Genomic DNA, 27,314 nt, shown 5'->3' with positions numbered 1-27,314 from the left:
CTACAAATTCTTACTGACTTTCTGTTGTAACTTAAGTGAAGCTACTAACTAGGTTTCCACTAAAAAGGGAAATTGTAATTCAGCTTCTTCCAAGAATTAAACACAATTTCAAAAATTTACGATCAAGGTTCATACAAAACAAACTGCGATATTTTACATTACATGTCATTCTGTGCCTGGAAAATTAAACATCTTCATTTCTCATTTCCATAAAAGTTTCTATGACTATATCCTGATTAAGTGTTAGCACTATAATTGTTATTAATCTTAAAATAATGATTCCAGACAGAAGAAAGATTTTCTTAAGTGTAGTTAGTTTAAGACAAAGCCTTCTCCATGTTATCTCACATTTTGAGACGGTGTATTTTTGGCCTAATTTTGAGAAAATCCCAAAGTAAGAACAAAAATACCTAAATGGGAGATGCAAAAGAATTTTGCCTTATAAACACATTTAAGAAAAAAATATCTTACGGGTCATTATTGTAATACAAATAATATTTATGATGTGGAACATACTGTGTGATTGCAGTATTTCAAATCCCATGGCAATTATTCTGTTATGTAGGGAGTTATTATAAAAGTTAACCTATCAAATGACAGCTGGCCTGTACCAACATCAACATTTATCCTCAATTTTATTAATTCTGCATTTTCGTAAAGATATTTACATCTATTCCAGCTCTCTGAAAGAAAAGAGTGCCTTAGACTAATGTATTTTAAAATGCAGTACAGGATCAGCCTTAAACTTTGGGTTTATTGTCTTAAAATGGTGTTCTTTTTGGAATCAAAGGTGCCATGTGGCATTTATTCTGAAAATAGCTGTAAATCCTGACTTGTGTTGTGCTCCATACTACTTTACCTTTCCCAGAATTCTAGGTTTACCTTTGACATGGGGACTTCCTGTCCAGTCACCTCACTGTCTGGGGCTGTCTCCTCCTCCTCTAAGGTGTAATAATAATCCGTCTCTGTGGGAGTGTGGTCAGCCTCTGTTTGGGAAGGATCTATATCCTGATAGGCCAAAGCCAATGGCAGGTGGGCGGGGTGAGGGGGGAGGCAGGCAGATTTGGGGGAAAAGGGGGGTTAGTCTGAAGGCTTTCAGGATTATTATCATTGTAATTATGTTAACAAAGAGAATAGAGGCAGTGCATAATATGGAAGATTGTTGCTAGATAAAATCTCTAGCAAAACACTGTAATTTTCAGTATTCAGTTAAACAGAGGAATTCAGCTGGTATTAAAAACCTTGCCTCTTAGATGCAAGATTTTGATTGACAAAGATCCTTAGCCAGCTCAAATTCCTTTGTTGTGCTTAAGTTCTGACTGGAAATTACAAATGAAGGAACAGATAATAGATTTTGTTTGTTATTTGTACTCCAAAGTTTAATGAAGAGCCACTATGCCATAAGAAGGTTAAAGCTTTTGAGTACAATGTCCCCTGCAGTTCATCTGCATTTGAGCCAATCATTGGAAACAGAGTGTAAATCTACACCATCAGCCTGCACAAAGACTGATAATGGTGGTGGCGCACAGCTTGTATAGTGTTTTCTGTTAAGTGGGACAGAACTTCACAAAACATGACAGGAGACAGAGAGAACACAGAGAGAAAGGGAGAAGGCTACATACTTACCGTGCCAGTTACATTCAGTACATATATTCATGATGGGGTAATCGCAGGAATAATGTCTGCTTTGACATTTTGGTTCATGTTCGCTCGATGAAGGACCTGAGAACTGTTACTGCAGCAACACGTTGGCCTGGATACAGACCTCATGTTTGCGTCAGAATATATGCATTCTGTGCACGGTGGGTGCATTTTCGTCATTTTTGTTCATCTCCTCATAATCCCATTCCCGTGACCTCGTCATGTCCATATTTATTTGAAATATGACCGACATAAGTGTCAGGAGGATATTGAGCGAAGAGACCAGAATCAGAGGCATTTTCACTGTATTGTGTCCATTTCTGTACTTACTTTGTATGCTTCATTTTAAATGTCTGTTTGACATCATCTTACGGAGTGGTAAAGACCAAAGCATGCACACATTTTACTCAATCAGCATGCCAAAGTTCAATTCTACTTAAACAGCTAGTGGTGGTAGCAAACCCTGTGTAGACCAGTTTACATTGCTTGCTGGTTGCAGGTAACGATATGCTGCAATATGACAGTAATGTTATATTGCCATATCATACCATTCATAATTTATACTTTATACCCATCACTAAAATATACATGGGATTTTATAAAAGGTGGAGATCATCTAGGCCCACATGCGGCAGTTTTGGCACAATGAATCCAGGTTTTCATACACTGTGAAAGCTTGTAGGTATGATTATTATATTTAAAAATATATTACATATGAATATACATATAAATATTACATGTGTGCACAATTTATATAGGATTATACTGGCTTTGGTTGTGGGAATGTGGCATTATGTGTGTACTAGAAACAATGGAACTAACATATAAAGGGCTGTAACGTGTATGGCACCAATAAAAATGCTGATTCAGTGAAGGAAAACCTGGACGATCAGTGATGTCATAGTCATTTGTGGTCAAGTGGGACCGATGGTTCTAGATCTCACCACCTTGGGCCCTTCATTTGTACCTGTTGATAACCGTTGCCTGTTGTTGTCCTGGGCTTAGCCGGCATCGAGGAGACAGTGGAGCTGACGGCAGCCTTCCCAAAGGGAGGAACCATTTTGGGCTTGGCAGGAGCAGGAATTTTGGGAGCTGTAGTCACTTTCTTGGGAGCAGGTTTGACAGGGGGTGTCTTTTGGGCATGGAAGCTCTTTGCTTCCTGGACTTTGTTGCCGTTGGTCACACCGTTGCTGTTTTTGCTGTTGCCGTTTTTGCTGTTCTGGCTGTTGACATTTTTCCCATTTCCATTTTTACGGTTGTCATTTTTGTTGACTGGCGGGGACTTTGGTTTGGAAGTGGGTTTTGGTTTGGGCTTGCCCGTGGGTGCTTTGGGTTTGGCCAGTGAGGGTTTAGGCTTGTTGGGGTTGCCATTGACAGCCTTGCTCTTCTGTTGCACATTTTGGTGTGTTGTGTTGCAGTTTGTGAACCACAAAGGAGGATGGTACGGAGAGAGACACACATCAGGGACAGTAGGGGCAAAGAGGCACAGAGAAGGGGATGGAGAGACAAAGACATAGTTGGATGTTTTGAGATACAATAATAGCTGAGGCTTAGCTGGATTTATTATTTAGCTAGTTTTGGCATTACTGGGTACAGCAAATATCAACTGCAGAGAAGGCAATAAGACAACACATAAAATTAAAAATTATACTTGAAATCCAGGATAAGCAATTATAAGATGAATTTGTTGTTCACATTTTTGTTTTAATTTCATTCTGAGTTATTTGTATAAAGGTTTCTGCACTCTCCAGTAATGCCATATTCTGGATTAAAAAGCAGCAATTTATGTTTAAGAGAACTCAAGCCTAAGGTTTGGGGTGACACTGGGCATGGCAGCCAGATAAACCTGGCCTCAGTGACATTGCCCGACAGCCAGAGGGCGCTGAGTCCTCCAACCACACAGAGAAGGATGTGTTGCTACCAATGTGTAAGTGATATTCAGGTGCACTGAGGAAGAACCGTCAACAATAGCCTTGTAAAGGGGTTCAAACACATACTAAAACATGAAATCGCACACGACAAGCATGATGCGGCTATCAATATAATGGACTTTGCAAATGCATAGAAATGAACAAAAACAGATACATGCTTAGATGTTTAAACATTTACATGCCCATGAACATGCTTGAACTTATTGCACAGGAGGAGAATAGAGACATACATGCAGATGCAGATACGTTCTTCATGGAGTATGAGAGAAGACTTGCATAAAAAAACACATTAAAGGTATGAAGAGAGACCAAAGCATAGGTTTCAAAAATATTCTGATACATGGACAGAAACTTGCAGATTGCATGCATTATAGCTGCCTGCTTCATTCTTTCTCTTGCTGGCTCACAATTCCCTCCCCCGCCCTTCCTGTCTCTGGACAGTTGGATGGACTCGGTGCAACAGGCCGTGTAGCAGTATCACTGAGCACCAGGGCACCCGAGCCCATGCGGCACCTCCACACCCGACACACACACAAACACGTATATGCACAGGTGGCACTGACATTACACGTACATGACATTCGCGCGACGTTGACGCCATTGCGGTGGACAAGGTCGGGGGGGGGGGGGGGGGGGCAAGGAGGGAGAGAGTGGGGCACACCAGAGAAAGGAGGTAGGGGGCAGGGTGGGGACTGATCCTGATACTATTCAGACTGAAAGTGGCTGCCAGGGGATAGTGTCATGTGATACCTTTGCAGTGCCCATGCTTTCAGTCTTACATAGACAAGTCCCTGAATCAGACAGACTATGGCATACCTGCAAAAAGTTTCTTTAGCCAAATATCCGAAGTGTGATGTATGATGTTACTGCCTCCCTTCACCCCATCCTGCCTCCTTACCGTGATCGCCCCAGCTTTCCCTCCTCTCTTGCTCCCTATTTACCTGCTCAGAGGGGACCTTCTCGAGCGAGGGAGGGGGGGATGACGGAGAGAAGGGTTTGCCGGTGGAATCTTCGTAATAAGGGTATTCATAGTCATCCTGCCTCTCATCAAAGTATTTGGTAGGGGGGGACACAGAAGGGCAGAGATGGAGAGGTAGCAATGTCGTGGTAAAAGCAGATGAACATACGAGAGGGGAGGGCAGAAAGGGGTGCAGGATTGAATGTGAGGTGAACCACATGGGGAAGCAAACAGAAGAAATACAGGGAAGAAAATGTAGATTGATCAGCATTAGCCATGGCTGTTGTCTATTAAAACTTGTTGGGCCATTGAAAGTAGTAATGGGAGAAAAGGGGGTGTTTCCACGAAGCAGGATCACTCAATTACCTTTGTTAACTTAAGTTAGAAGATTGTCCAATAGGAATGCTCCTTACCTGAACTCTTATTGGACGATCATGACTTCTAGCATAAGTTAACCCAGCTAACTGAGAAATCCTGTTTCGTGGAACACCCCCCTGAAGTGGGTTGAATTAGCATGTGCTGCCAGTCATTGCCAGGTTTACCCCAGTGAAAATGGGTTAGAATGATCAGTGACTGAAGGACACACTAATCCCACACTAATTTCTTCCACTGCTATCTCAGAGAGGCCCTCCATAGTTTAATAGAAGCACTCAGCAAAAGAGATACATCAATGAATAAAACCACAATGATTTATATTCACTTCTGCCATTTATTCAGTAGCATCAACATGACAAAATAGCAGTTTCAAGCAAATAAGGGCTGGGGTTTGATTATAGACTTTTGGAAAAGGCCGAAAACATGTCCTCAGCCCCTGGGTTTTGAGTTTTTATTAAAAAATACAAATTCAAAGTGTCATCTGATGCTACTCATATTAAGGACACTGCCAAAATGATGGGTGATATTCATCAAACTATTTCTACCCTTTTAAAAAAGAAATCTTAAATTACTCAATATAAGCATAAGTATACGTTCTACTATACAAAATTTGATTCTTTAAGGAATTAACTGGTATTTTTACTATAAATCTGTTTTATTTTAGAGTTTCAAGGATTTAAAGCCAATGCGTGTAAAAAATTTTAGTTCCAATGAGCCAGGTAGGACAGAGCCTTTATTGATTTAATTTTAATTGATTTTATTTAATTTTTCTGCAAAAATGTGTTTTAAACAATAAAGTGACCAGTCTCATAGAATCAAAATTTTCTTCTGTTGTTATGTTGGTTACATTTTGTCTACTCTTCACAATGACGGCAAATATATTAAGTAATGTTATGGGCTGATCTACCAATGTCATTTTAAGGCCATGCACTGACAAATTAATTTGGTCTTGGGCTTCAGCCCCTCAAAGTGTAGATGCTCATTAACCTTTGAGTGTCAGAAAGCCTCATTCCCAATGAACATCCCAACATTCAGACTGTTTTTACTTTTTTTAATTTATTCTGATCATGATGCATGAAGCACAAGTGGAAAAACAGCATAAGCAGTCAGTTTGTAACATGCTTTCTCTCATGTTCCTGTCGTGCTTTCCTCTCCTTTCTGAAGCAGAGAACTTTCCATCAAACTTAAAAATTAAAATGCGATTTTTATGCAGAGAACAGTATGTCATAAAATATTAATTGGATGGTTACATCATCTCCCTTTGTGTATGCTATGCCTCCTGGGAGTCCTTCTGGTGGCTCAGGACTTCAATGGAATGACAGGAGAGAAAGAGTGATACAAAGCACAGCATGCAAGCGGAGAGCATTACTTACACAAAAATGCTCTGAGGGCAGAACAAAAAAATGATTGGTTCAGGGAGATAACCAATCAGATTGTAGTGGAGGTGGGTCCAAGCAATTAGAGGAGGCAGGACCAAGACATCTGATTGGTTGGTCCTGCCTCCTCTAGTTACTTGGACCCACCTTCTCTACAATCAGATTGGTTATTTCTCTGAACCAATCACTTTTTATTCTATCCTCAGAACATTTTTGTGTAAGTTTTGTGTGAGTGCGGAGACCAGGACTTTGATGACCCTGAAAATACCCACTGATAACTCCTAGGCCTCCAGTGTAAACATTTGTGGGTGTGCTGCGTTGATACTGTGGTATTAACTTACAAACAGGGAGTGAATCTCTAATGCGTAGGAGGGACATACGGTAGTTTTGTCATAGGGTATTATTATAGCCGAACAGATACTCATGTGCAGATGGGATGGCGGTGTGGGATTTGCCATAGGGTATCACTCACGTATGCGTTGGGGTCCTGCGACTGAGTCTTGGGCAGTGGTGAGTCGCAGTCGGGGCTGTAGTGCTCACAGAAGTCATAAGCAGCCTGAGGGTTGGACGCGATCAGCAGCTGCTGGATGTCTCCCTGTGCACAAATAGCAGGAGAATCAATCTTTAAACGGCAAATCGAAATAAATATACATAGAGTATCTGGAAAAGAAGATGAGGTTTACAACATAAGTGGATTCCAAGAAGCGTTACTACAGCAATTAAATCAACCAGACTACAAGATAGGTATCATTTTAACTAATTATATGCACTTCTGTCAAATTGCATACTATGGCATAATCCCAGGTTAAAGGCGGATGGCTGCTTCTGCAGAAGTGAACTGAAAAGCAACTATAAAGCCCCCTGCACCCCCTGCCTTTCAAGATGTCTTCTCCAGCACTTCTGTCTCTTATCCACTCAACACGATATTAATGTAATTAACCTAACAGAGATGGGCTGGATTAATTGACAGCTTTTGAAGCACATGGCTGGTGATCACATGCCATAATACGAGTGACTGTGCCACTGCTGTGCCTCCCGCTGGCTCACAGCTTATATAAACACATAATACCCTTTTGGGCGGTTACTGGAAAGGGGACAGTTTTTTGGCATCACACTGGCTGCCATCTGACCTGGAAAACCCCCTCGTCGTGCAGGCGGGCCCCAAATACAGAGATGCCTTTGACATCCAGTACAGGCTTATCACTGCGTAGCAGGGGCTTGGTCATGCGCTTCTTGCAGTCCAGGATCAATGTCACATTCTTCTTCTGCACAGAAATAGCTATGCGGTGCCACCTGTAGGACAGGAGGAGGAACAGCAAGACTGTCTTATACTATGAAAAGAAAGGTGTGTATTCATGAGGCAAAGGTGTCATCGAAATTATACTCATAGTCATGAAAACAATTGAAATGCATGACACTAAAATCAGTGAATATCTTTCTAATTTTTATAATATTACATAATTACATAAATGCATATCACTCTATTAGAGCCTCCTGTGAGGTAAGGGCTAGAGTCCCATAACGAGAAAGTGGATAGTATTACGTTTTGGTGGTATTATTATTATTATTAATTTATTTATTTGTCTATATATTTATTTATTTTATTCTATTTCAATTTTTTTGTACTTATTGTTATTTCTTGTGTGCTTATTTCAATTTCTTTTTCTTCTTCTACAATGTCTGTGAAGCACTTTGTAAACTCTATGGTTAAAACAGTGTTATGTGAATAAAGACTGAAAGCCAATGAGCTTTCACACACAATCGAGCGAAGCAGAGTTTGCAGTGTTACTGACTTGCCGTCAGCCAGGTTGATGCCCTTGAAGAGTGGGTAGTCCTCCGGGGCAGGCTTCCGTAATTGGTCCTCATACAGGAAGATGGGGGAGCGGCCCAGCTCCACGCCCAGCTGCTGCACGCCCTGCTCACTGTAGATCGACAGCAGGAAAGCCTGGAGACCTGACTGGGCCTTCACCAGTGCCATGATGGAGAAGTTCTCTGGGAAGTGGCCTGGACGGGAATTAGAATTTGCTTGTATGAGGATAAGATGCATAACGGTTCGGAGAGATGGGAGGGAGACCTGGATAGGGATTGGGTGACATCACAGGCTCGTGGGTCTGTTTCTTGTTTTCACCACCAGCATCTGGAGCTCATGTCCTTTCCCTGGGATCCGCCCCAGATGAGGCTTTGGTGGATTGGTGTCTCTAAATTGACCCCTGTGCATGTACCCTGAGGCATACTGTTCAGGGCTCCCCCTGCCTCATGACCAGTGCTCCCTGAGATGGCAGTGCTGAATTTGTAAATCAGAAGGTGCCGGAATGTGAAAGGCATATGAGAGCACAAGGGTAATGTGGAGGCCGCAGGTCCCGGGACGAAAACGTTCCGGCAGAATCCAGCACAAATTAAGTATTGCTGAAAGGTTCCGGAGCCTCCTCTTGTAAGCACTGCTGTCGCTGCACTACAGCTCCTCCATTTGTCACCTCTGTTCCCTTTGGGAGTCACTACAGTCCATCTCAGTACTTGTACTTTTACGAGTACGTTTAAGAAGAACAATTGTGAACAGAAGACAAATAAGAGCAAAACGCAAGTGGAAGCCCAAGGAAACAATGAGATTATTATATCCATTTACAGGCTCTTAAAGTTAGGGGTCACGTACAGTCCTGTTTTCCATAGGAATTACCACTGATGTTCCCTTGAAGGCTAAAGCCACCTACCACAAGATCTGAAAAGTAGAACTAAGGCTACTTTCCACATGAAACCTGCAGAAATCTTTACATTTTTATACAGTAGAACATTTTCCCGCAAACAAATACATCCATCATCTTTAAATTAAACTGACTACCAAATGGATTATGGTACGATAGTTAAGAATGTAATAAACGTAACAAACAGTGACAAAGCGTGAATAAAATATAACGTAAATATAATATCAAACATTATCCATGGTATTGGACACATTAAGATCATGTGACATAGGCAACTCAGTCTTTAAATGAGTTAAGATTATTTTTAATTAACAATCTCTTGAGTCAATTGAGAATGTCCTGAGAGGTGCCATATAGCTCACCTGAGAAGAGCTGCTTCGTGGGGGCAGAGATCTGCGCCTTCTTGGTGACACGGAAGGCCTGGTCGGGGGAGCTGGACCGACGTGAGGTACAGAATCCTGGCACTTTGCGCACCCCCTCAGGGAGGGAGGGGAACTGCAGCACACGCAGTACGTCCACTGGGTCTGGGGAAGAGAAAAAGGACCACGGGAAAGTTCAGGGGTCATCACCATGACTACTGGCTATGTGTCTGATGGGAGGCTCTGAATACAAGTGCTCAAACTAAGGAGGTTAATGTTGCAGGTAGAAATAAGCTGTTCTCAGATCAGGCATGTCCTATGCGCTACATTTTTAAAATACATTTTAATTGTTATTGTATATTTCTAAAGAAATCTATTCAGCAAAAATACTTCAGCATACTAAAAGAACAAAGAAGCAACTCAGATTTTCTTTTTTTTCCTTTTAAGTATAAACAGGATCGTTAAAAATTCCTAACTGACACCTTTCAACAACCTTTTATAATTTATAAAATATTACTCAGTGCGTGATGACATAAAGCCACCCAGGGCAGACTTTCAAGTGACTGGAACCTGAAGGATCAGCATCTGCCTGTGCGAAATGTAGCGGGAGCTGCTTCGGCCAGCTGCGGGCATCGTTTCGGACAGCTGCTGGCACGCCTGGCCACTTCAGCTCACCGCAGATGGAGAGCGCTAATGATAGGCCGTGACATCAGGCTGCGCGCTGCCCTCTCCAGCTCCGCATTCCAGTCTCAGGCGCATCCAGGATGCTCTATTTTGAAGCCTTCACTTTAAAACTGCCTTTTTTTCCTGCACTTTGGAGCTCTTCTCATTAACCTGCACATCCTGCATCAGGAGGCCATAAATGCAGGCACACTGAAAATAGCCAAACCCACCTGCCACTGCCAGAAGTTCAAACTGGGGTCACGGTACATCAGGTCAACATTCCCACTACTTCAAAGCTTTGCCTCACATCTTAAGAACATGTCATTCAGGTCACACACTGATGGGCCACCAACTGTTTTCTTATGCAGAGAAGACTGGCTTTTATCGCCATGTTTATAAGATTCTCTGTCAATTTTAACATCAGAGTCCTATTAAAATCTCAACTCTGAGACAGAGTTGACAAACGAGAGACAATGAAACTCTGTGCTCATACGGCAGCCATACCAAGAACGTTCACAGGTCTAATTTTACTGTCAAGCACAGTTTAATCAGACATTCATACAGAAACACAATCGAACTACAAACGTGAATAATCTATTCATCCACTGGGAACTGTGAAGTTTGAGACTAAAAGAAAATATTGTTCTCCCTAAGTCACATGTGTTTCTTCCTGGAGTCTACAGACAGGCAGTCAAGATTATTGGTGCCTCTAAACTGTCTGTGGTGTGTGACTGTGTACGCATAAGCCAATTAAAGTACTGGAGTCCTGACGGGTGAGTCCCTGCCTTGTCCCCTATGACTTCAGACAGGGTCCAGGAACCCCTGTGACCCTCGCCAAGATATGGATTTGGAAGTTGGATAGTTATATATGGTCTTACTAAGTCTGTCACCAAAATTAAATATTCTTTAATGACAGTGATTTTTAACAGTTTAATGTATAAAAATATCCTGTGGAAAGTAGAGTTTCCCTGGACTATTTCGAGGGACAATTAGGTTGATGTTGGAAGCCAGGCAGGGCATGAGCGGACCAGGAGAAAGTGATATCGCAATGCTACATTAATCCTAAAAAACAGACATGACCCGGGGGAGCGATCCAGACTGCCGGCTGAATATGATGCTATCAAATCCCATTAGTGTGCAGCACACAATGTGCACCTCTGTTCCTTGCCTGTTCACATCTGCCCGCCAGCTTTTCTACCAGAAAAGTAGTAAGTATGGAAAATGCCTAATGCTAACATAAAGCATACACGCTGAAAACTCAGAAGGGTAGATAGCCACGTTTTCCTCGCTTTCTCAGTGCATTTTGGCTATATGTAGGAAGCACTGTCATCCACTGTGCCTACAGACACTCTCACTAATTCCAGGCTTATAGAGAAGAGAGCAAGCGTTTCCCTAGAAATACAACTGACAAGAGGCCAAGCTAATCTATAATTAGCAGATGAAAAAGGCCGCATGTGTCTTTACGGGAAAAGTGCAGCTCACTTCTGTTTTTTGCCATTCTGTCCACCAGATGAGATGAGAATTGGTACACATTATATGCTTTCTGTATAATGTATTCCACACCTAGGAATAGCATTGAAACAGTATTGTCAGAAAGATCATTTTTTGATGCATAAATAAATTTTTTCCCATACAATCAAATATCACAGGAAAATAGTTTCGTATACTCACAACACAAGTGAAATTTAGAATTTCTGAAAAACAAACTTTTATTTATCAGTCTGACAACATTTTTATTAGATGGTCATGTGACACCAAACAAACATATACAGGCACAAGCACACACCATCAATAACCACAAATAACAAAGTCTGATCTAAAATCAACTCCAAAAGAAAGGCTTTCCTAAGCCAAATATTCCATTACACATACAACTCTTGCATGATCACACACTGTGTGTACACAAATACCTTATGTGTAGATTGATAGCCTAATAGCACACAGTGAGAAAAGACTCCTCACACACAGACTGATTCAGCAGACCATGGGTCATTGACACCACAGGTCACTGTGAACACCCATTTAAACTGAAGCAACCTCAAACAGTCCTGTAAAATTCCCAAAATGCTTCCCCCTTCACCCTTGTCTTCTGTAAAGGGCCTTCCTAATTCTTTATGACACCTTAATGAAACAATGTTAAATATTAGAGACACACACCACATGACACCTTGACCTCTGACCTCTCATCTTCACATAAACATCCATTTATGACTGAATGAGGGAGAAAGTGCTACAGAAAAAAAGGAATTTGAAATTTTAGTTGTATGGAAGAAGATGGCATATTAAGGGAAGACACAAACATACAAAATAGCAACTTTTATAGAAAGTGCAGATTAAAACAACCCAAAATGACGATGGAAGGATTGTACTTTCAAACACAAGGCCAGGCATGAATTCGGTGTGTCCTCACTTCTCTATCGAAAGCTCAAGCCGACCACAGTAGCTAGGCGTGTGTGCGCTGCTCAGACGGAGGGCTATAATTCATGTTGCAGCTCTCTATTTATCCTGTATTTATGATGCCGAAAATGTGCACAGACAGAATATCCATCAAAACAAATCCCACTTTAGAAAGGGGTTATTAAGATGTATATAATATATATTTAATACCAAATTTCAGCATATCAGTAGGCGAGGTTTGGCTGGTGCAATCCCAGATGTGGAGGCAAAGTTCTAGACATTTCTAGCAGGTTCTTTAATAACCATTGACTGTGGTCTGCAGGGACAGGATGCACACACATCACGTCTTTCTGATTTTTTTTCTGCCCATGTTTTTTTTAGACAAGTATGATTTGAAGAAAAAAGTCCCTCAGCACTGCAAACAAAATAAGTACAGTATCGTGTTTGTGAGACTGCGTTTATAAACACAGAGCACTGTTTTTATTTCATGTTTATTTCCTTGGTTCAAAGACAGTGTTGGATGGTAGTTGAGGGCCCTGAAAGGAACCATAGGACCAGTCACACAGGATTGTCCAGCCATGAGAATATGGGACAGCTTTGAACCAAAGATGACCCCTGCCTTTGTGTGATTGATTCAGACAAAATAGCAATAAAAATGTCAGAGGAGGGGAAGCAGGAAGGTAAGTGGACAGAGTGATTCCACCAGGCAGATGAAACAGCTTCTCAAGATTCATCTGAAGGCCATACTAGCACACTATCTGTAGGAAGAGGCTGGAAGCAGGACCAATGACCTTCATTGCCATTAAAGGCATCACTGGCAAAAGTAAATCCAGAGTGCCAGCATGTACCAAGTTGCTGGTCTGTTGGGGCTCCCAACCGCAGCACTCTGCACACAAGGTGGAGGCTTCCACCACAAGATGATTGAACCAGTCGCCATTCCCTGCCCAGACTCATTCATACTGAAGCTGAAAGGTATGGAGTGGGAGAGATCAAACCTCAGTGGGGGTCGTTGGAGTTATATGATTGAAGGGGAAACAATAAAATAAAGATAATGCTCTATGCTGCAATTAAGGCAATTTTTCATAATCACAAGCAATTCTGTATATTTTGTAGTGGAAACTCCCATTTCAAAACTACCCAACAATTAAAAATGTCTATGAAGAGGATTTTTTTCAATAGGAAAACACACCTAAGGGTGTAGATAGCAAAAAATAAAAAATAAATAAATTATGAAATAAAACCTTAAGTGTCAGACAGAACCATGTAAAGAATTTCCTATTAGAAGAAAGCAGGTACTGTCTACATTTTGCTGAAAATGCCCCTAAGCAAAAAATTCAGACCTTTCAACAAGACCCACTTCTCAATGATTATGACACTTATATTTATAGTATATGATGTGTGATATATTATAGCTAAAAGTACTTTGTCTTTGGATCATCTCATCTATAGTAAGTTTCTAACTTTTACCTTCTGAGATTATTGCTCATAGTGCATCTGAATTACAACAATACAATCTAAGAACATAAGAACATAAGAATTATATACCTGAAAGCAGGTATATAATTACCTGCAAGTGACAGGAATCTAGGCCCCCGGACCCCCTGCAACTCTGAATAGAACAAGCGGTTTCAGAAAATGGATGGATGGATGGATGGATAGATGGATGGACGGATGGATAGGGCAGGAATTAACCTGCCCATAACCTCTTGCAGGAATTAACCTAACCATGCCTCTGCTTTGCTAAAAATATTAACATATTAAGGAAATATTGCACTTAAAATAAAAAAATCTCATAATAAAAAAGTAGCTCAGAAAGGGGACAGGTACCATCAACACTGCCACAATAAAAATTGCTGAACGCGAGACTACTGTGCGATCAGGCAATTTCCTTAAGGTTCCATGTGATTGGACAAGCAATCGTGCAGCTGGGGAGCAAGTGATGGGAGTGCCACATTTCTACTGTTTTGACGGACACGCTGCAGTCAACTTGGAAAGGCGTGGCTTGATAGGATCACTCTGAGTCGCACTTTCTCAAAAACCGATTCAGACAGAACAATAGAGAAGAATGAGATAAGAATTCATATAAAAGAACTCAAACCAAGCATGAGACCTGTCCTCATTCCATTACCCCATCGTAAGCTTCCTCACTCCCAGTGTTGTCTTATAACAGCTAGCAAGCGGAAACTACGAAGACACTAAACTTCTTTCGTAAAACTTGTCCTGATGAAGAAGTAACAGTTATTCACTATGCCTAACTAGCACTGAATAGCCTTGGCTCATGAAACTTTTCATGTTTTATCCAGCAAGACAGTCATTTCAAATACACATAAACAAATTATAATAGTTACATATTTAGCGTATTAAATAGACTTTTAAAAACTGTTCAGACAGAATTTCATATTCTCTCTTCTCTTCTCAGTATGATTAGTTTTATTTTGTTCAACAAATTTCACATTCTAATGAAACTGCTCATTGGAAATATACCAGTTTGAGAGACAGAGAAGTGAGAATAAGATATGTAGTGCCCTCTGGTGATGGAGACGGGGTACTTCAGGAATAGGAGCAAATGAGTGAGAGCTTGCGTGAAAGAAATGGTAAAGTTGAGCAAAGAGGCAAGGGGAAGGGGTATGTACTGGAAATGTGTACTGAGAAAATTATAGTAATTGCAGCAGTGATCACTTGGATGTCTGAAATTCCCTACTTGATTAAATTTAGAGTTATAAGCTTAAATCAGGCCCAAACAGATACATACATGCCACCTGACCTACACACTGAGCTAAATACACAGAATGGGGAAAGAAAAAACAAATACGCAAAAACCCGTATGCACCCCCTCTTTCAATATCTTCAATGTCTCTCACGCACACACATTCAACCCAAGACAGGCACATTGTTACACTAGGGGTGCTAGAAGCAGGACACACAAACACAAACACTCACATACCCAGGCCAATGTATGCAGACGCGTCAGGCTACAGCCCAACTGCACAGTGCTTCCTTTCACTAGTTATGTGACTTTCAGGCAAAGAGGGTGTATGTTAGCAAGAGTGTGTTATGGTTAGCATTAGTAAGGCAGACTGTTCTTTTACAATGGCCTCATTGAAGTGAGGTTGAGAACATCCACGTTAAAAAAATATCCCCCAACTAAATTTTCAACACAAAAAATGCTTTCATTCCCCTGTCTTCTCTTATTTTCTTAACAGGGAATTATGTCCTTCTGTCCAGTTACAAGAAACTTCCAAATTAATGTAATATGCAAAACTTTCCACATAGTTCCACCAGGAATTGTACAACCTCATCCATTAGCATAGCTAAGCAAAGCCTTTGGCATAGTTTGTTATAAGCCCAGGTCATACAGCAGGAACAAAGTAAACCTGCTATTTAAGTCATGCATTTATCACTGTAGGCACCTCAAGACCGAGATAGTAACTATCCAGAGAAAATGTCCATCTTTCCACCAGCTTAGACTGGGCATTGAATTTCATGATAACCTTATTATTCAAAGACTGCTCACATACACACTGGAAAAGAGAAGCAGGGAGATACTCGGCAGGCTCTTATACAGAAACACACAGGCCTTCATATGACTGTAAAAGGTACTTCAGGGAAGTGTCACGGCTGCGTGAAACTCAGAAAAGAGCCGCTCCGTTTTACAAATGAATTGCCACAATCCGAATACTACAAAGCTGACATGCACACTGACACCAACACATTCACTAGAACTCTCTCCCTGATACGCTCATGCGCAGACCACCTTACTACCATATAATAACTTTATTCATTAAAAAAGGAAAATATTCAGACTTCCGCCTCCAAAATACACACGGGAGCCAGACTAGAAAAAAGCAATCGCTTCTGAAATCTAAATCGGAACATGAGCCAAAAAACACACCGTTTGGTAGGAAAGTCCACATTCTGACCGTTGCCAGTCGGTATCTATGCTTCTACTGTACGATCTCATTACTCTTATCATATTTAAAAAAATGAATCCGTCAAGTGATCTTCGGCATGCATATGCCCAGTGGAGCAGTCAGCAGTTGTAATTGGTATGCTGGTAAATCTACCAGAATTAAACGAACTGTGATTCCTTAATACTCACATTTTGTACCACAACTGATTAAATCATTATTCCGGTCATCCATATGTAGCCTAATTGATCTTTTAAAACGTTATCTAATAAAAGAATATTACTTATAATTCAAACAGTTTGCTGTGAAATAGTATAACTTATTGAGACAAAGTCATAAATAATAACAATAACATTAATAATAAATAAAATACAGTAAAAGCGATTTAGCTATTCGTTTGAAGTTATGAATAGTGCCTCTGTGTTAAAAATAGCCGAAAAGATGCAATCGGGAAGTAACAGTCTAGCGGTCAGAATACGAATTGCACCGCTACTTCGCAATTGTTCCTTTTCACGGAATTCATCTAAAAACTATTATAGCCACAAAGTTTCAGTATGTAACGGGCGTACGAAGCATGAAATAATAAAATAAAATAAAGTAGATTAGTAAATCCACATAACTGAAAATTAAAATATTATCAATTACACATGAAAAACGTGAAAAATGTGTAGATATGGTAATGTGATTTGTGTTGTCCTTTAACCGTGAAAAAAATCGAGTCAGTTATGAGAAAGCAATTTTATAATGGCTTTATCTTTATCTATTTCTCAAATTTAAGGGTCCCTGATTCTATTTTGACCAAAATACTAGAATGCTAATTTATACGTTTAAATAATAGATTGGGTAAATTGTACTGTCCCATTCTTCACTGAATTCCAGAAGATCATTATCCAGAAACAGCGACAAAAATGTGGTTCACTTTTAAAGTGCAATGTAATTATATTAATCTTGCGTTACTGAATGTCATTGCGTGTATTTATGCTGCGGTAAAAAAAAAAAAAAAGTGACAGGCGCACTTTCATAAAGTACCTGAACGTAACCCCAGATGTAAGGCTGGGTGTTAGATCCGCACCGTCCTACCCCATGGCCCCCATCCCTGCAAAAAACACTGCACTAGCTACCACTTAGAGGACACCCTTTATTATAGGATGAAGACTATTTATTCACAAAGTAGTGAAACATAAGAATACTAGGATTCTTTGAGTTTTATATAAACTCGAATAAAACTAAATAACAAAAACAAAAACTTGTCTGGAGGCCAGCGTTTGCAGTGATTGATATGTAAATATCCTATATCAATTCCTAGCTGGCAGCTTGCTGGCACGCATATGCAGTACCTCAGTCCAATTGCCATGCCATAAGCAGATCAGAATGCCAAAACTAAAAAAAAATGTGTTTTAAAAAAGAAAGAAAAAACAACTGATGCATTTACGATCACGGGAAATGCCAATGATTTGGCACTCAGCTGCTTATTAAACTTCATTCACCTGTTAATTCCGCTAAATAACTGTAACCTGCTTCGGGAAGTCAAGTTCCGTACCTGTTACAGACGCGAGTAAAAATCAAGAGGTACGAATTGCGAAATACATTTTGGTATATATTAGATGCATTGAAAATGAATGTCCTTTAATTACTTATATCCTTTTTTTGCTGTTAATTGACTTACCTGCATGGGTCACGGTCGCGTGACACAGTACCAGCGCCACAGTTACCAAGGTGACAGATGAAAGGTCCACGAGCCAGGGTCTTCGCTTTTTCCGAAATAAGCATTCTTGAATATCCATACTGTCTGAAGGTGTTTGGCGTCTAACTGTGGCTGTCAAGTTCTGATATTATAAGTTAAGTGTCCCTGTCTCACAGAAAGTCAGTCGATGTACTTTCGACTGAACTTCCTGTGAGGTGAAAAAATAAAAACTACCACCTTGAAATAGCTCACACTTGTTTTTTATTTACAATAATTAACTAAAAATAATAGTATGGGAAATAAATATTTTATTTATTATTGAACGCCTAACGCTAAAGTCCCATTGAATCAGAAAAGTGGATATGAGTACCGAAAGCGGAGAGAGCAGAGAGAGACTTAAAATGACACTCTCTCTCGGTCTCTCTCTTTCTCTCTCCCCTTCTCCCACGAAAAGTGAAGAAGCGTGTGTGTGCAGACGGAGAGAGAGTGAATGAGTGAGAGTGCGGAGAGAGGGAGGGCGCGAGCTCGCGTGCGTACTTGCGCGCGGGGTACACGTAGCATACGTCTTTAAATGACAAGAAAGCAGGCCTATGAAAGATAAATAATGATGCAAAGTGGTTAAATTGTGATTTTAGTTTCGCTTCAGTACTATCTGCTACTTTTTATTTATAATAAACAAACTATTATTTGGTTTGTCTGTATTAAGGGATGTACAGAACAAACAACTTCAACTTCAGGGTTTTATATAACCAGTCACCTGTTCTTTCGTACTTTCTATTCCTGTCTTTGTAACCGTCGTCTTTATTCCCCTCTTAATTCCCCTCACAAACTGGGGATGGACGCCCCCTAAATATTAATGTTTTGTATGTCTGTCTGTACGTACATTTTTCCGTTCGTAGATCTACTTGATAAGACAATCGGACCGGGGTAGAACCGGTGGGTCCTTGGAATTATTAAGTGGACCCTGGCGACCAATCAGCGCGGTCCGGAGTTCAGGGCCTCGCGGATCCTATCCGCTCAAACTATTATCCACGCCTCCTTTGACGCACCCTATTGGATGTCTCACCTCGCCTGTGCACCCTGATAGGTCAAAACCTCATGGCGTAACTGGAGAGCCAGGTGCCGCAAGATGAGGCCGATAAGTGCACAAGTGTAGTGTACAAGCTATTTGGAGGTGCGCGTTAGAATTTGATCTTCACCCATACAATTAATAAACGACGGTCAAAACAAAATTCCGAGAAATATACAATAGACAATAACGCTTAAAGCATTTCTCAACGAAAAAAAAACTTTAAAAAACAATAAAAAAACGCCTAATAATGCAATGCCTCTATAAATAAGACAGACCCAAAAGCAGTTCAGCAAGATGTTTTCATCTTAATTATGCAAACCAGCGTATGGTTATTTGTATGCATAAATTATGTGTTTTATGGCTGTTTGCCACGTAGCAGGAAAATCACCTATGTGTTTTTTATATTTTCCATTCATTGCCGTAGAGATGATTTTTGTTTATACACTATCAAAGCCTTAACAGCTACACCGCCTACAGTGCACCTGGAGTGCCACACATTCACCTGCTGAATCATGTACATATTGGCTTTTGCTCCATCCATTAACCAGTGACATTTCCAGGAATTAAATGTCAGTCAGCAGGGAAAAATCCAGTTTGCAATGTCAATCATTCTTATGGGTACAAGAAACTCTACTTTTACAATTTTTTCGCAGGTGGGAGACTATTGACCACTTCATGCACAGCTGTGCTTCTGGACTGAATGATAGTCTGGGTCACATGTACTTCTCCATACCTCTTCAAAGGTAGGTGTAGAGAGAACTGTCACATTAACCACAAGAAAGCACCCCACCATGACCTATCTCCATTAAGATGACAGTTCAAACTAAAAAATGTAGGTTTAAAATTTATTGCTGTAATTCCAGTATAATTATACATCTTTCCCTCACACCCGCAGACTGTTTTTATGTTCTTGGTTGCAGATGTTTTAAGATGTGCTGTGTATACACTGTTCAGTGACGTAACTATTTTAGTAATTATGTATGAATTTAGGAGAAAGAGTAAGCAGCCAATAATTGAGCCATCGTTTGATGTTTCATGCCCTTTTCTCAGTCCCTCTGATTTCCTTCATTCTGTACATTTTATGGTGTTCCTGCTATCTGCTGTTTTGTTACGCCCTCCATACACCGGAGTTTAAGTCAACAATTTTTAAATGTATGGAACCTTTAGCTTCTGCCAATTGGTGTGAACCAGAGACCTCAACATTTTAAAAAATGCGCCTAAAAAGAGACAAGATTTCTTTGTTTTTACCTTTACTTATATCACCAGTGATGCATGTGATACTTGTCAGATTTACGGCAATTAAAGTAAAGTATTATATATGAAATATTTCTTTCACTTCGATTGCTTATCAATTCTATTCTCACCAAACACCAGGAGTAACTTGAGCCATTGTGGTATTGCTCATCTCTAGAAGTGAAATCACTGGGCTTGGGTTTTATTTTGGATACTATGGCATTCAACTATAATTCTCAACCAAGCACTCTTGCCCCCTAGGTTTTGACTGCTGAACCCGCAGGATGTAAAAAGAGAAACTTGGGGAGAGCCACAGCATGTGTTTGTATAGCAGAGCGCCAGGACACAGTCGCCTCTGTGAGTCTCTGCAATGAAACAGCATAATTGCAACTTTCCCAGTTGTGTGGTTCTGCCATAGACACAGAGCTGGATAAGGGGATTAAAGGCCATGAGGGAAAAAAGAACGGTATGGAGAGAAACAGCAAATGGGAAATTATGACATCTGTGAGCTAGACTGCTGCTTTATAGCTCTGCTTTCAAGGAGAGACGCTTTACTTCAGAAACAAAGCAATGCATGGACCTCGGAATGAAAGGTACATTGAAACGGACCATCTTGGGTCAACAAATCAAAGGTGAAGACTTAGTTTTAAAGAAATAGAAAACAAGACACTGAAAGAATGAAAGCTAATTAACTTTCCCATGTTTTATAGTTGTTTGAATCATAAATGAAACCTTTGAAACACACTAATAAAATAAGCGTCCATCCTTGTTATTAAAGCCTTTCCAGCTGATTTGAAGGTCACTACAAGATATGAATTACTGGATAATTCCTAACACATGGCATCTTGAAATAATGGAAGCTACTAATTCATCCTTTTCAAATTAAGGCCTTGCCCCGAAATCAGAGGGTCTCCCAGGCAGGATCTACCACCCAAGTCACAGTTTTTACACCCGAGCAAAGCAAGTGCACCAGCAGACCACCTGGCAGCAGCGGCATCATCCATGGGCAGCACTGGGCATGACGTGCCAGCATCTGAGATAAACCAATCGTGGGGTCGATTGTGCGGCAGCAGCGGGGGGGCGAGAGAGTAGGAATGTTTGCCATAGAGACAGACACAGCAAGTGCTTGTGGGAAGCCCTGCTATTTCCGAAAAGGAGGACCTTGTAATTACAATAAAGCAACCATACTATATAGCTGACTTCCTTGAAAGCTCTGTACTTTACTGGGCAGGGCTGCAAACCATGCATACACACCCTACAGGCCACAACACACCAAAATAGATCAGAGAATAACGAGGTGGAGCGGGGGGGCTTCACGCACTGGTGGGGCTTAATTCGGCACATTAACTTTAAGTAGATTTCACTGTTTGCTGAACATAGGCACTGTTAAGTCTAACTGAGAAGGAATTTGTGAGGAAAAGGAGATTCAGGGCGAAGATCGTGACTTTGGGATATGACCTAGCACACAACCCTAAAAGAAACACTTCAATTACAAATAAATATCAGCTCCCAAGGAAAAAAGTTCCCATGTTGGTGTGTGTGTGTGGGGGGGGGGGGGGGGTATGGGCGGACCTGGCAATATGTGGCTGCCACTGTATAACTGGTCTCTGTGTGGCTGTGGTGTGTGTGTGTGCACAGGCTGGGCGGTGCAAGGACAGCATGCGTCAGTGCATCTGTAGGATCTGTGCAACACCGTGTTTGTGTACGTGCATGTATTTTGGGTGTCTTATATGCATGTTTAGGGTTTGGCAGTTGTGTCTGTATATGAGTCTAACATTTTCCATCCATTAAACCCGGTTCAGTAAACTCACAGGGCATTAAATAAGCACCACTCACAATTAAAGATAATTTTGCCAACAACTTAAATAGCAATGCTTTTAATCACATTCACTACTATTAATAGTGGTTGGTCTGCTGTAATATAAAGAAGCATATACTTTTGTATGACCTAATCACAATTGTCCTTATATGGTTATTATAAGGATCTCTGCAATGCAGAATGCAGGCTCCTTTTGTTGAATTTGTAGGCTAATGTCTCAATTAGGTTCAATACGTTTTTTTTTTTTTTTTTTACATACAAAAATACGTCATAATAGTTGATACAATTTTTAGTCTACAGTTTAATATAAATCATACAAAAAAATCTGACAGGAGACAAGATGAGGCGGAACTGTTATCGTTGGAACATAAATGTTTAAGCATAGTGGTGACAGAGAAGTTTACTGGGGACACAGGGGAAGGTAAGAGGGCGAGGGGGACTTTAACTGGCAGGTTGGCACGGAGGTGCGCAGAGGTGGGGACAGAGAGAGAGGGCACGGCAGGAACGTGTGGAAAGGTACAGGGAGGAAAAATCATAGGAATGAATAGGCTGAAGGAGGGGGGAGTACAGAAGTATTTGCAAGGAGAGAAGCTATGAATGAGGGCCATTGAGGAAAGGGTGAGAGGGATCAAACACTATTTGTACAGGGAGATTCCAGAAAAAGAGAGAGGTGGGATAGGAGGGTGGGTGGGGGTTGGGGGCACTCCCACCGGCCCACCAAGGGATGCCCGTCCCCGAGGGGGGCCCACAGCCCAGGTATCCGAGAGCCCACAGGTTTTCCAGAGGATATTTTCATCGGCGGCCGACAGATGGCTGAGACAGCATAAGGGCCGGCCTCGCTAAGCCAGCCGTGACTAAGCCGGTGAGCGAAGGGGCCGCGACGAAAAGCAGCACGCGCTGGTGACCGGGGTGGGGAGGGAGGCTAACACGTGGCTGGGAAAGGGGGCGACGGCCAGCGCTTGGCAGAACCGTGGGCTTCACAGGGAGAGCGACGCAGGGAGAAGAAGAGGGTCATGAAAAGCAGAAAGCGAGGGTGATGTTCAGGGCACAAGCAGACCATGACCTAAATTAGTTACTTCTGACTTATTTTAAAGTTGTTAAATAATTCAGTCGCCTTTCCTGTCAATCAAAACATGCTAATATTTCAGCATTTTTCTGTGAAGAGCATGTCTAGTTCTGGGTTCTAAATAATGTCAGAAATAGACTTTACTTCTCTTTCTATAGTGAAACTGCTGTTTCAAGTGTATTATCCTAAATCCGGTGGAATTTACCAAATCTGAATTAAACAGTTCAAAATCAATATGTAGATAATCAATATGTAGACAGCAGTGTTTTCTCACTGGAAGATCTTGGCGTTCAGTTTTGGAAGGATATCCTTAACATTTTACAATTCTCTTGCTATTTCAGTTTTTTTTTTTTTTGGTTTATCAATAGTCATCCCACTGTAACCTTAACTTAAAATTTCAAGTCAAGCACCAAAGTATGTATGACAATAAAGATCATGGACAAAAGCTCCATAAATGCAGCTGCGAATAGCATTCTTGCACTCTTCACGAGGTTGGGGCGGGGGTGCAAATTCACACATCTGAGAGGTCAGGTGGGGGTGCTACACTGACATCACAACACAGAGGTAGAGCCTGTGCCCACAGGGACGCAACTACCTAACTCTGACCTTATGGCTTCCAGAAGTTCTACACACACACAGCTTCAGACCTCAGCCGACCACCTACCGAGCCAGAGTGAGGACAGAGCATATCAATCAGGTACCCCGACTTCAAATAAACAGTCGCGGATGCATTTGTAGTGGGGTGAATGGAGACCCCAGGATGGACCGGCCTATATTAATGGAAGGAAGTAGGACAAGGGAAAATGGAATGTACCACTGAGGTGTTGAGGAGGGGGCTGGGATGGCAGGCAAAAATTTAGCAGGAACAGAAGGGTCCTTTGTGAGAGAGGAAGAAGCAGAGACACTAAAGATATGAGTTTAGAAGGACAAGGAGAGGACAGCTGGCTCAGTGACTGACCAGGGCAAAGGAGATCTGTGGGCATGCTACTTTGACCTGGTGAGCCCCTGACACAGCGGCCCCTCTGCCCAGAGCCATAACAAAAATGGCCAATCTAATCAGTGATAGAACCAACAACCAGATACTGAAAACAACAGAGAAATTCAGAAGAACATCTAAGCTCTGTTTTTTCTCTCCTTCTCCGCTGGCGAGGCATCAAAGAGGATTTGCTGGGTTGCATCCAGTCTGCAGTTGTGCATTCAGCCATGGATAGTTGTATAAATAAATAACAATAACATAAAAGTACCCCTCCCTGTCCAGTCTTCCTTCCCGTCGTTCATTCTTTGTTTCCTCTCCTCGTTTCAGCACATTTCCTGCTGATGGGGAGGGGCTCCTCTTTGCCGTCACAGGGCAGGTACCGCGCGGCCTTATAGCCAATAGCTAAGTCTACCGTTGTGACTATGATGAGGCACATCGTCAGTCTGTTCTCACGGCAATGCTGCACAACACTCAGTTTGCAATTGACATGCCAGATTTACTTCCTATTTAATTTCATTTCAATTCTGATTTTGTGTTTGTTCTCCAAAAATGTTTTTTTGTGCATTCTTTCACGCTACATAATAAATTTGGGCCGATGTACGATTACCCCCTGTCTGCCTTGCAGTCTTCCCATTGCTTTCTTTCAGCTGTATACTTTGCAGCTCAAACTGCACCCAAAGTACAGCTTACGCAGCGAGTAATCAGTGGTCAGGCCACATTGCTCCGCATGGCACTGCGACTGCAGCGCAGGAGTCAGTGATGTCACAAGGAGGTACCAGGAAAATGCCTTTTTTGGAGATGGGGAGGGAACCAAAATATAAAACAGTTTTTGGCATGGAGAAACTCATTATAATTTGATCACTCATTATTCCTAAATATATGAAAGTGTACCCAGAGTCTATTATCCAATCAGCCTATACCCTAGGTGGGATTTGTATATTTGTTTAGGTATGTGTCTTCCAGGATTGGGGCCATTCCGGAATGCATTGGTCAATTCCAGTCCAAATCAGGAAATGGAACTGGAGCTGGGATTGGGGAAAAAAACTAAAGGGAACAGAATTGGAGTTGAATTTGAATTTCAGGGAGATTTAAGTTCCAACTCCAGTTCCATTTCCTGATTTGGACTGGAATTGATCAATGCATTGCGGAATGGCCCCAACCCTGGTGTCTTCCCCTTAATTAACAGCCTTTTTGCAAAAAAAAAAAAACACAGGCACAGGATAGACATGAGGATGCATTAGTATGATTATACTAACTAGTTTTAAAACTCAACAAAATGAATGGTGAGTTTAAAAAAAAAGCAAAGGGAGCTGAGTGTCCACAAGCTCACCAACTCTGGTCAGCTGGCTGGAGTGAGATTTCCAATGAAACCAGTCTGCACACATTTACATGTATGTAAGAGTTTTATTACCTCGTAAACAGTCTGTATGGTTTGCAAACTGCCCCAATGCTTTTGTTGTAGCTAATTTTGGGTTTATAATGGAAAAATATAGATTTTCCGTGAGATTTCTAGTATGAGTGTAAGTCTGAAAGCGTGTTACACCAGATGCGTGAGAGCTGGCAACCCTGCATCCACAAATGAGTAACATTTGAAACTGTCACATGTAATCATATTATTTCCACCTGTGTGTGACAGTAGAAGTAGAGATAACCAGGTTTGTTTCGTTGCATGCAATGTTTTTAGATTGACATTCTATGGATGTGTGGGGCTCTTCGCGTTTACGAAGGGTACCTAGGTATCTCTACAGATTAAGGGCAGTCCCCAGGGTAAATCACATGCCATCTACCAGCAGTTCACGCAGGGGAATTTTACTTAACGCTTCCTTAAACAAACGGCAGTGTGTAACCTAAAAGGCATTTCTTATGCTTGATACGCAGCAATAATATTAATCCAGAGAAATCAAACATTTTTGAGGGCAAGTTAAAAGAAGGTGGAATTTCAACTGGAGGATAAAGGCTTCATTTATGCATCACCACACCTAAAGGGGGGGGGGGGGGGGGGGCGTAGGGAGGGAAGGAGGAAAGAGAGGAGAGTGAAAATATGGCACTTTATAAGGATCCCAAGACAAGACTCACAATGAATTCTTGTATACTGCTCACAAGTGAACTAGAAAACCAAAGTTTCTGTTAAACTACAATTTAAAGCTCTAAAAAATAGAAAATAGGCAGAAAGCATACTTACAGTGGCTATAAAATTTAAATTAAAAGAACAGATATCTGATATAGCCAACATTTATCAAGACAAGCCATTACATTTATCAAGACAAGCCATTACATTTATCAAATATAAATACATTTTCCGTGTATACTAAATTCACTGCGTTTATAAAGCGAACACCACCGGAGATGTGAAACAGAGGCGTTATTGTACGCCTGCCCCCTCCTGGTCACATTTTGAATAAAACCCATTCGTTCTTCGAAGCAGCTGTTTCAGCCCGAGTCACTCAAATGTTTCGTCTTCTTAATGATCTGGATTCGCCCAGTCAAGAATATAATTTAAAACAGATACATCACATTATCTTAATGTTACTATGTAAATGGTCGTTAATTAGAAATTTAAAATTAGATCTTAAATGTTATATATCGTGCAAATTAAGTTATGAGAGCCTACACGCTTATCTAGCCGTTCTAATTAAGTCGTACTTTCACTTTTGTATAGGCAAGGAAAACATTCCGGTCCCTAACAGTCATTCCTTTTTTTTTTTTTTTTTTTTAAAACACACGTATATCATCTAGATCATGTATATTTTTGTAATTTACCTTTATGTAACACATCAACACACTCATTATAGAGGGAAACACATGCCTATCACACACATGACTTTTAGAAGGACATTGAACAATTTATACCAAAACACGTTTGTCGTGAAGATTGAAGTCCCCTAAGAGGGAGAGTATTACAGCTCCCTCTGGCGGTGATATGAGAGAAGTGCCGCGCCACCGGTCAGTCGGGGCCCGGGGGTCCTTCTGGACTGACGATTACAGTGCCTTTTCTTTGAAAGGGGAAAACTAGGTCAAGTACAGAAATACCATTTTCTCCAGTAAAAAGTGTTACAGTACAATTCACCGAATCACACCTATTTTTTGGAGGGAAAGGCATTTTAATATTTTAGTAACAAATTCTCCATTATGAAAATGGCTACCCCTGCTTCAGAAA

The 27,314-nt window shown here is 41.1% G+C and overlaps 1 protein-coding gene and 1 long non-coding RNA gene across 2 annotated transcripts in view; both read right to left on the bottom strand.

Moving 5' to 3' along the window:
• col11a2 (collagen, type XI, alpha 2) overlaps window positions 1–18,904 on the bottom strand; it is a 48,827-nt gene extending 29,923 nt beyond the window's left edge. The window contains exons 1-9 of the mRNA XM_023796159.2: window positions 18,875–18,904; window positions 17,974–18,123; window positions 9,343–9,504; window positions 8,075–8,285; window positions 7,412–7,574; window positions 6,754–6,876; window positions 4,514–4,609; window positions 2,609–3,028; window positions 883–1,008 (exon numbers count right to left, since the gene is read on the bottom strand). Coding sequence (XP_023651927.2) covers window positions 883–1,008; window positions 2,609–3,028; window positions 4,514–4,609; window positions 6,754–6,876; window positions 7,412–7,574; window positions 8,075–8,285; window positions 9,343–9,504; window positions 17,974–18,091 — 1,419 coding nt within the window. The 5' untranslated portion in view covers window positions 18,092–18,123; window positions 18,875–18,904. The remainder of the gene's footprint in view (window positions 1–882; window positions 1,009–2,608; window positions 3,029–4,513; window positions 4,610–6,753; window positions 6,877–7,411; window positions 7,575–8,074; window positions 8,286–9,342; window positions 9,505–17,973; window positions 18,124–18,874) is intronic.
• A 6,643-nt stretch (window positions 18,905–25,547) lies between these two features.
• Window positions 25,548–27,133, bottom strand: LOC140581969 (uncharacterized). Its single transcript, XR_011985027.1, has 2 exons — window positions 27,008–27,133; window positions 25,548–26,136 (listed from the first exon to the last, which is right to left on the bottom strand). It is a non-coding gene; the product is annotated as an uncharacterized lncRNA (long non-coding RNA).
• Between the last annotated feature and the right edge of the window lie 181 nt (window positions 27,134–27,314).

This window comes from Paramormyrops kingsleyae, chromosome 23 (assembly GCF_048594095.1).
Source record: "Paramormyrops kingsleyae isolate MSU_618 chromosome 23, PKINGS_0.4, whole genome shotgun sequence".
Classification (NCBI taxonomy): domain Eukaryota; kingdom Metazoa; phylum Chordata; class Actinopteri; order Osteoglossiformes; family Mormyridae; genus Paramormyrops; species Paramormyrops kingsleyae.
The sequence above is the reverse complement of the archived record's forward strand: the minus strand, read 5'-3'. Positions and strand labels throughout refer to the sequence as shown.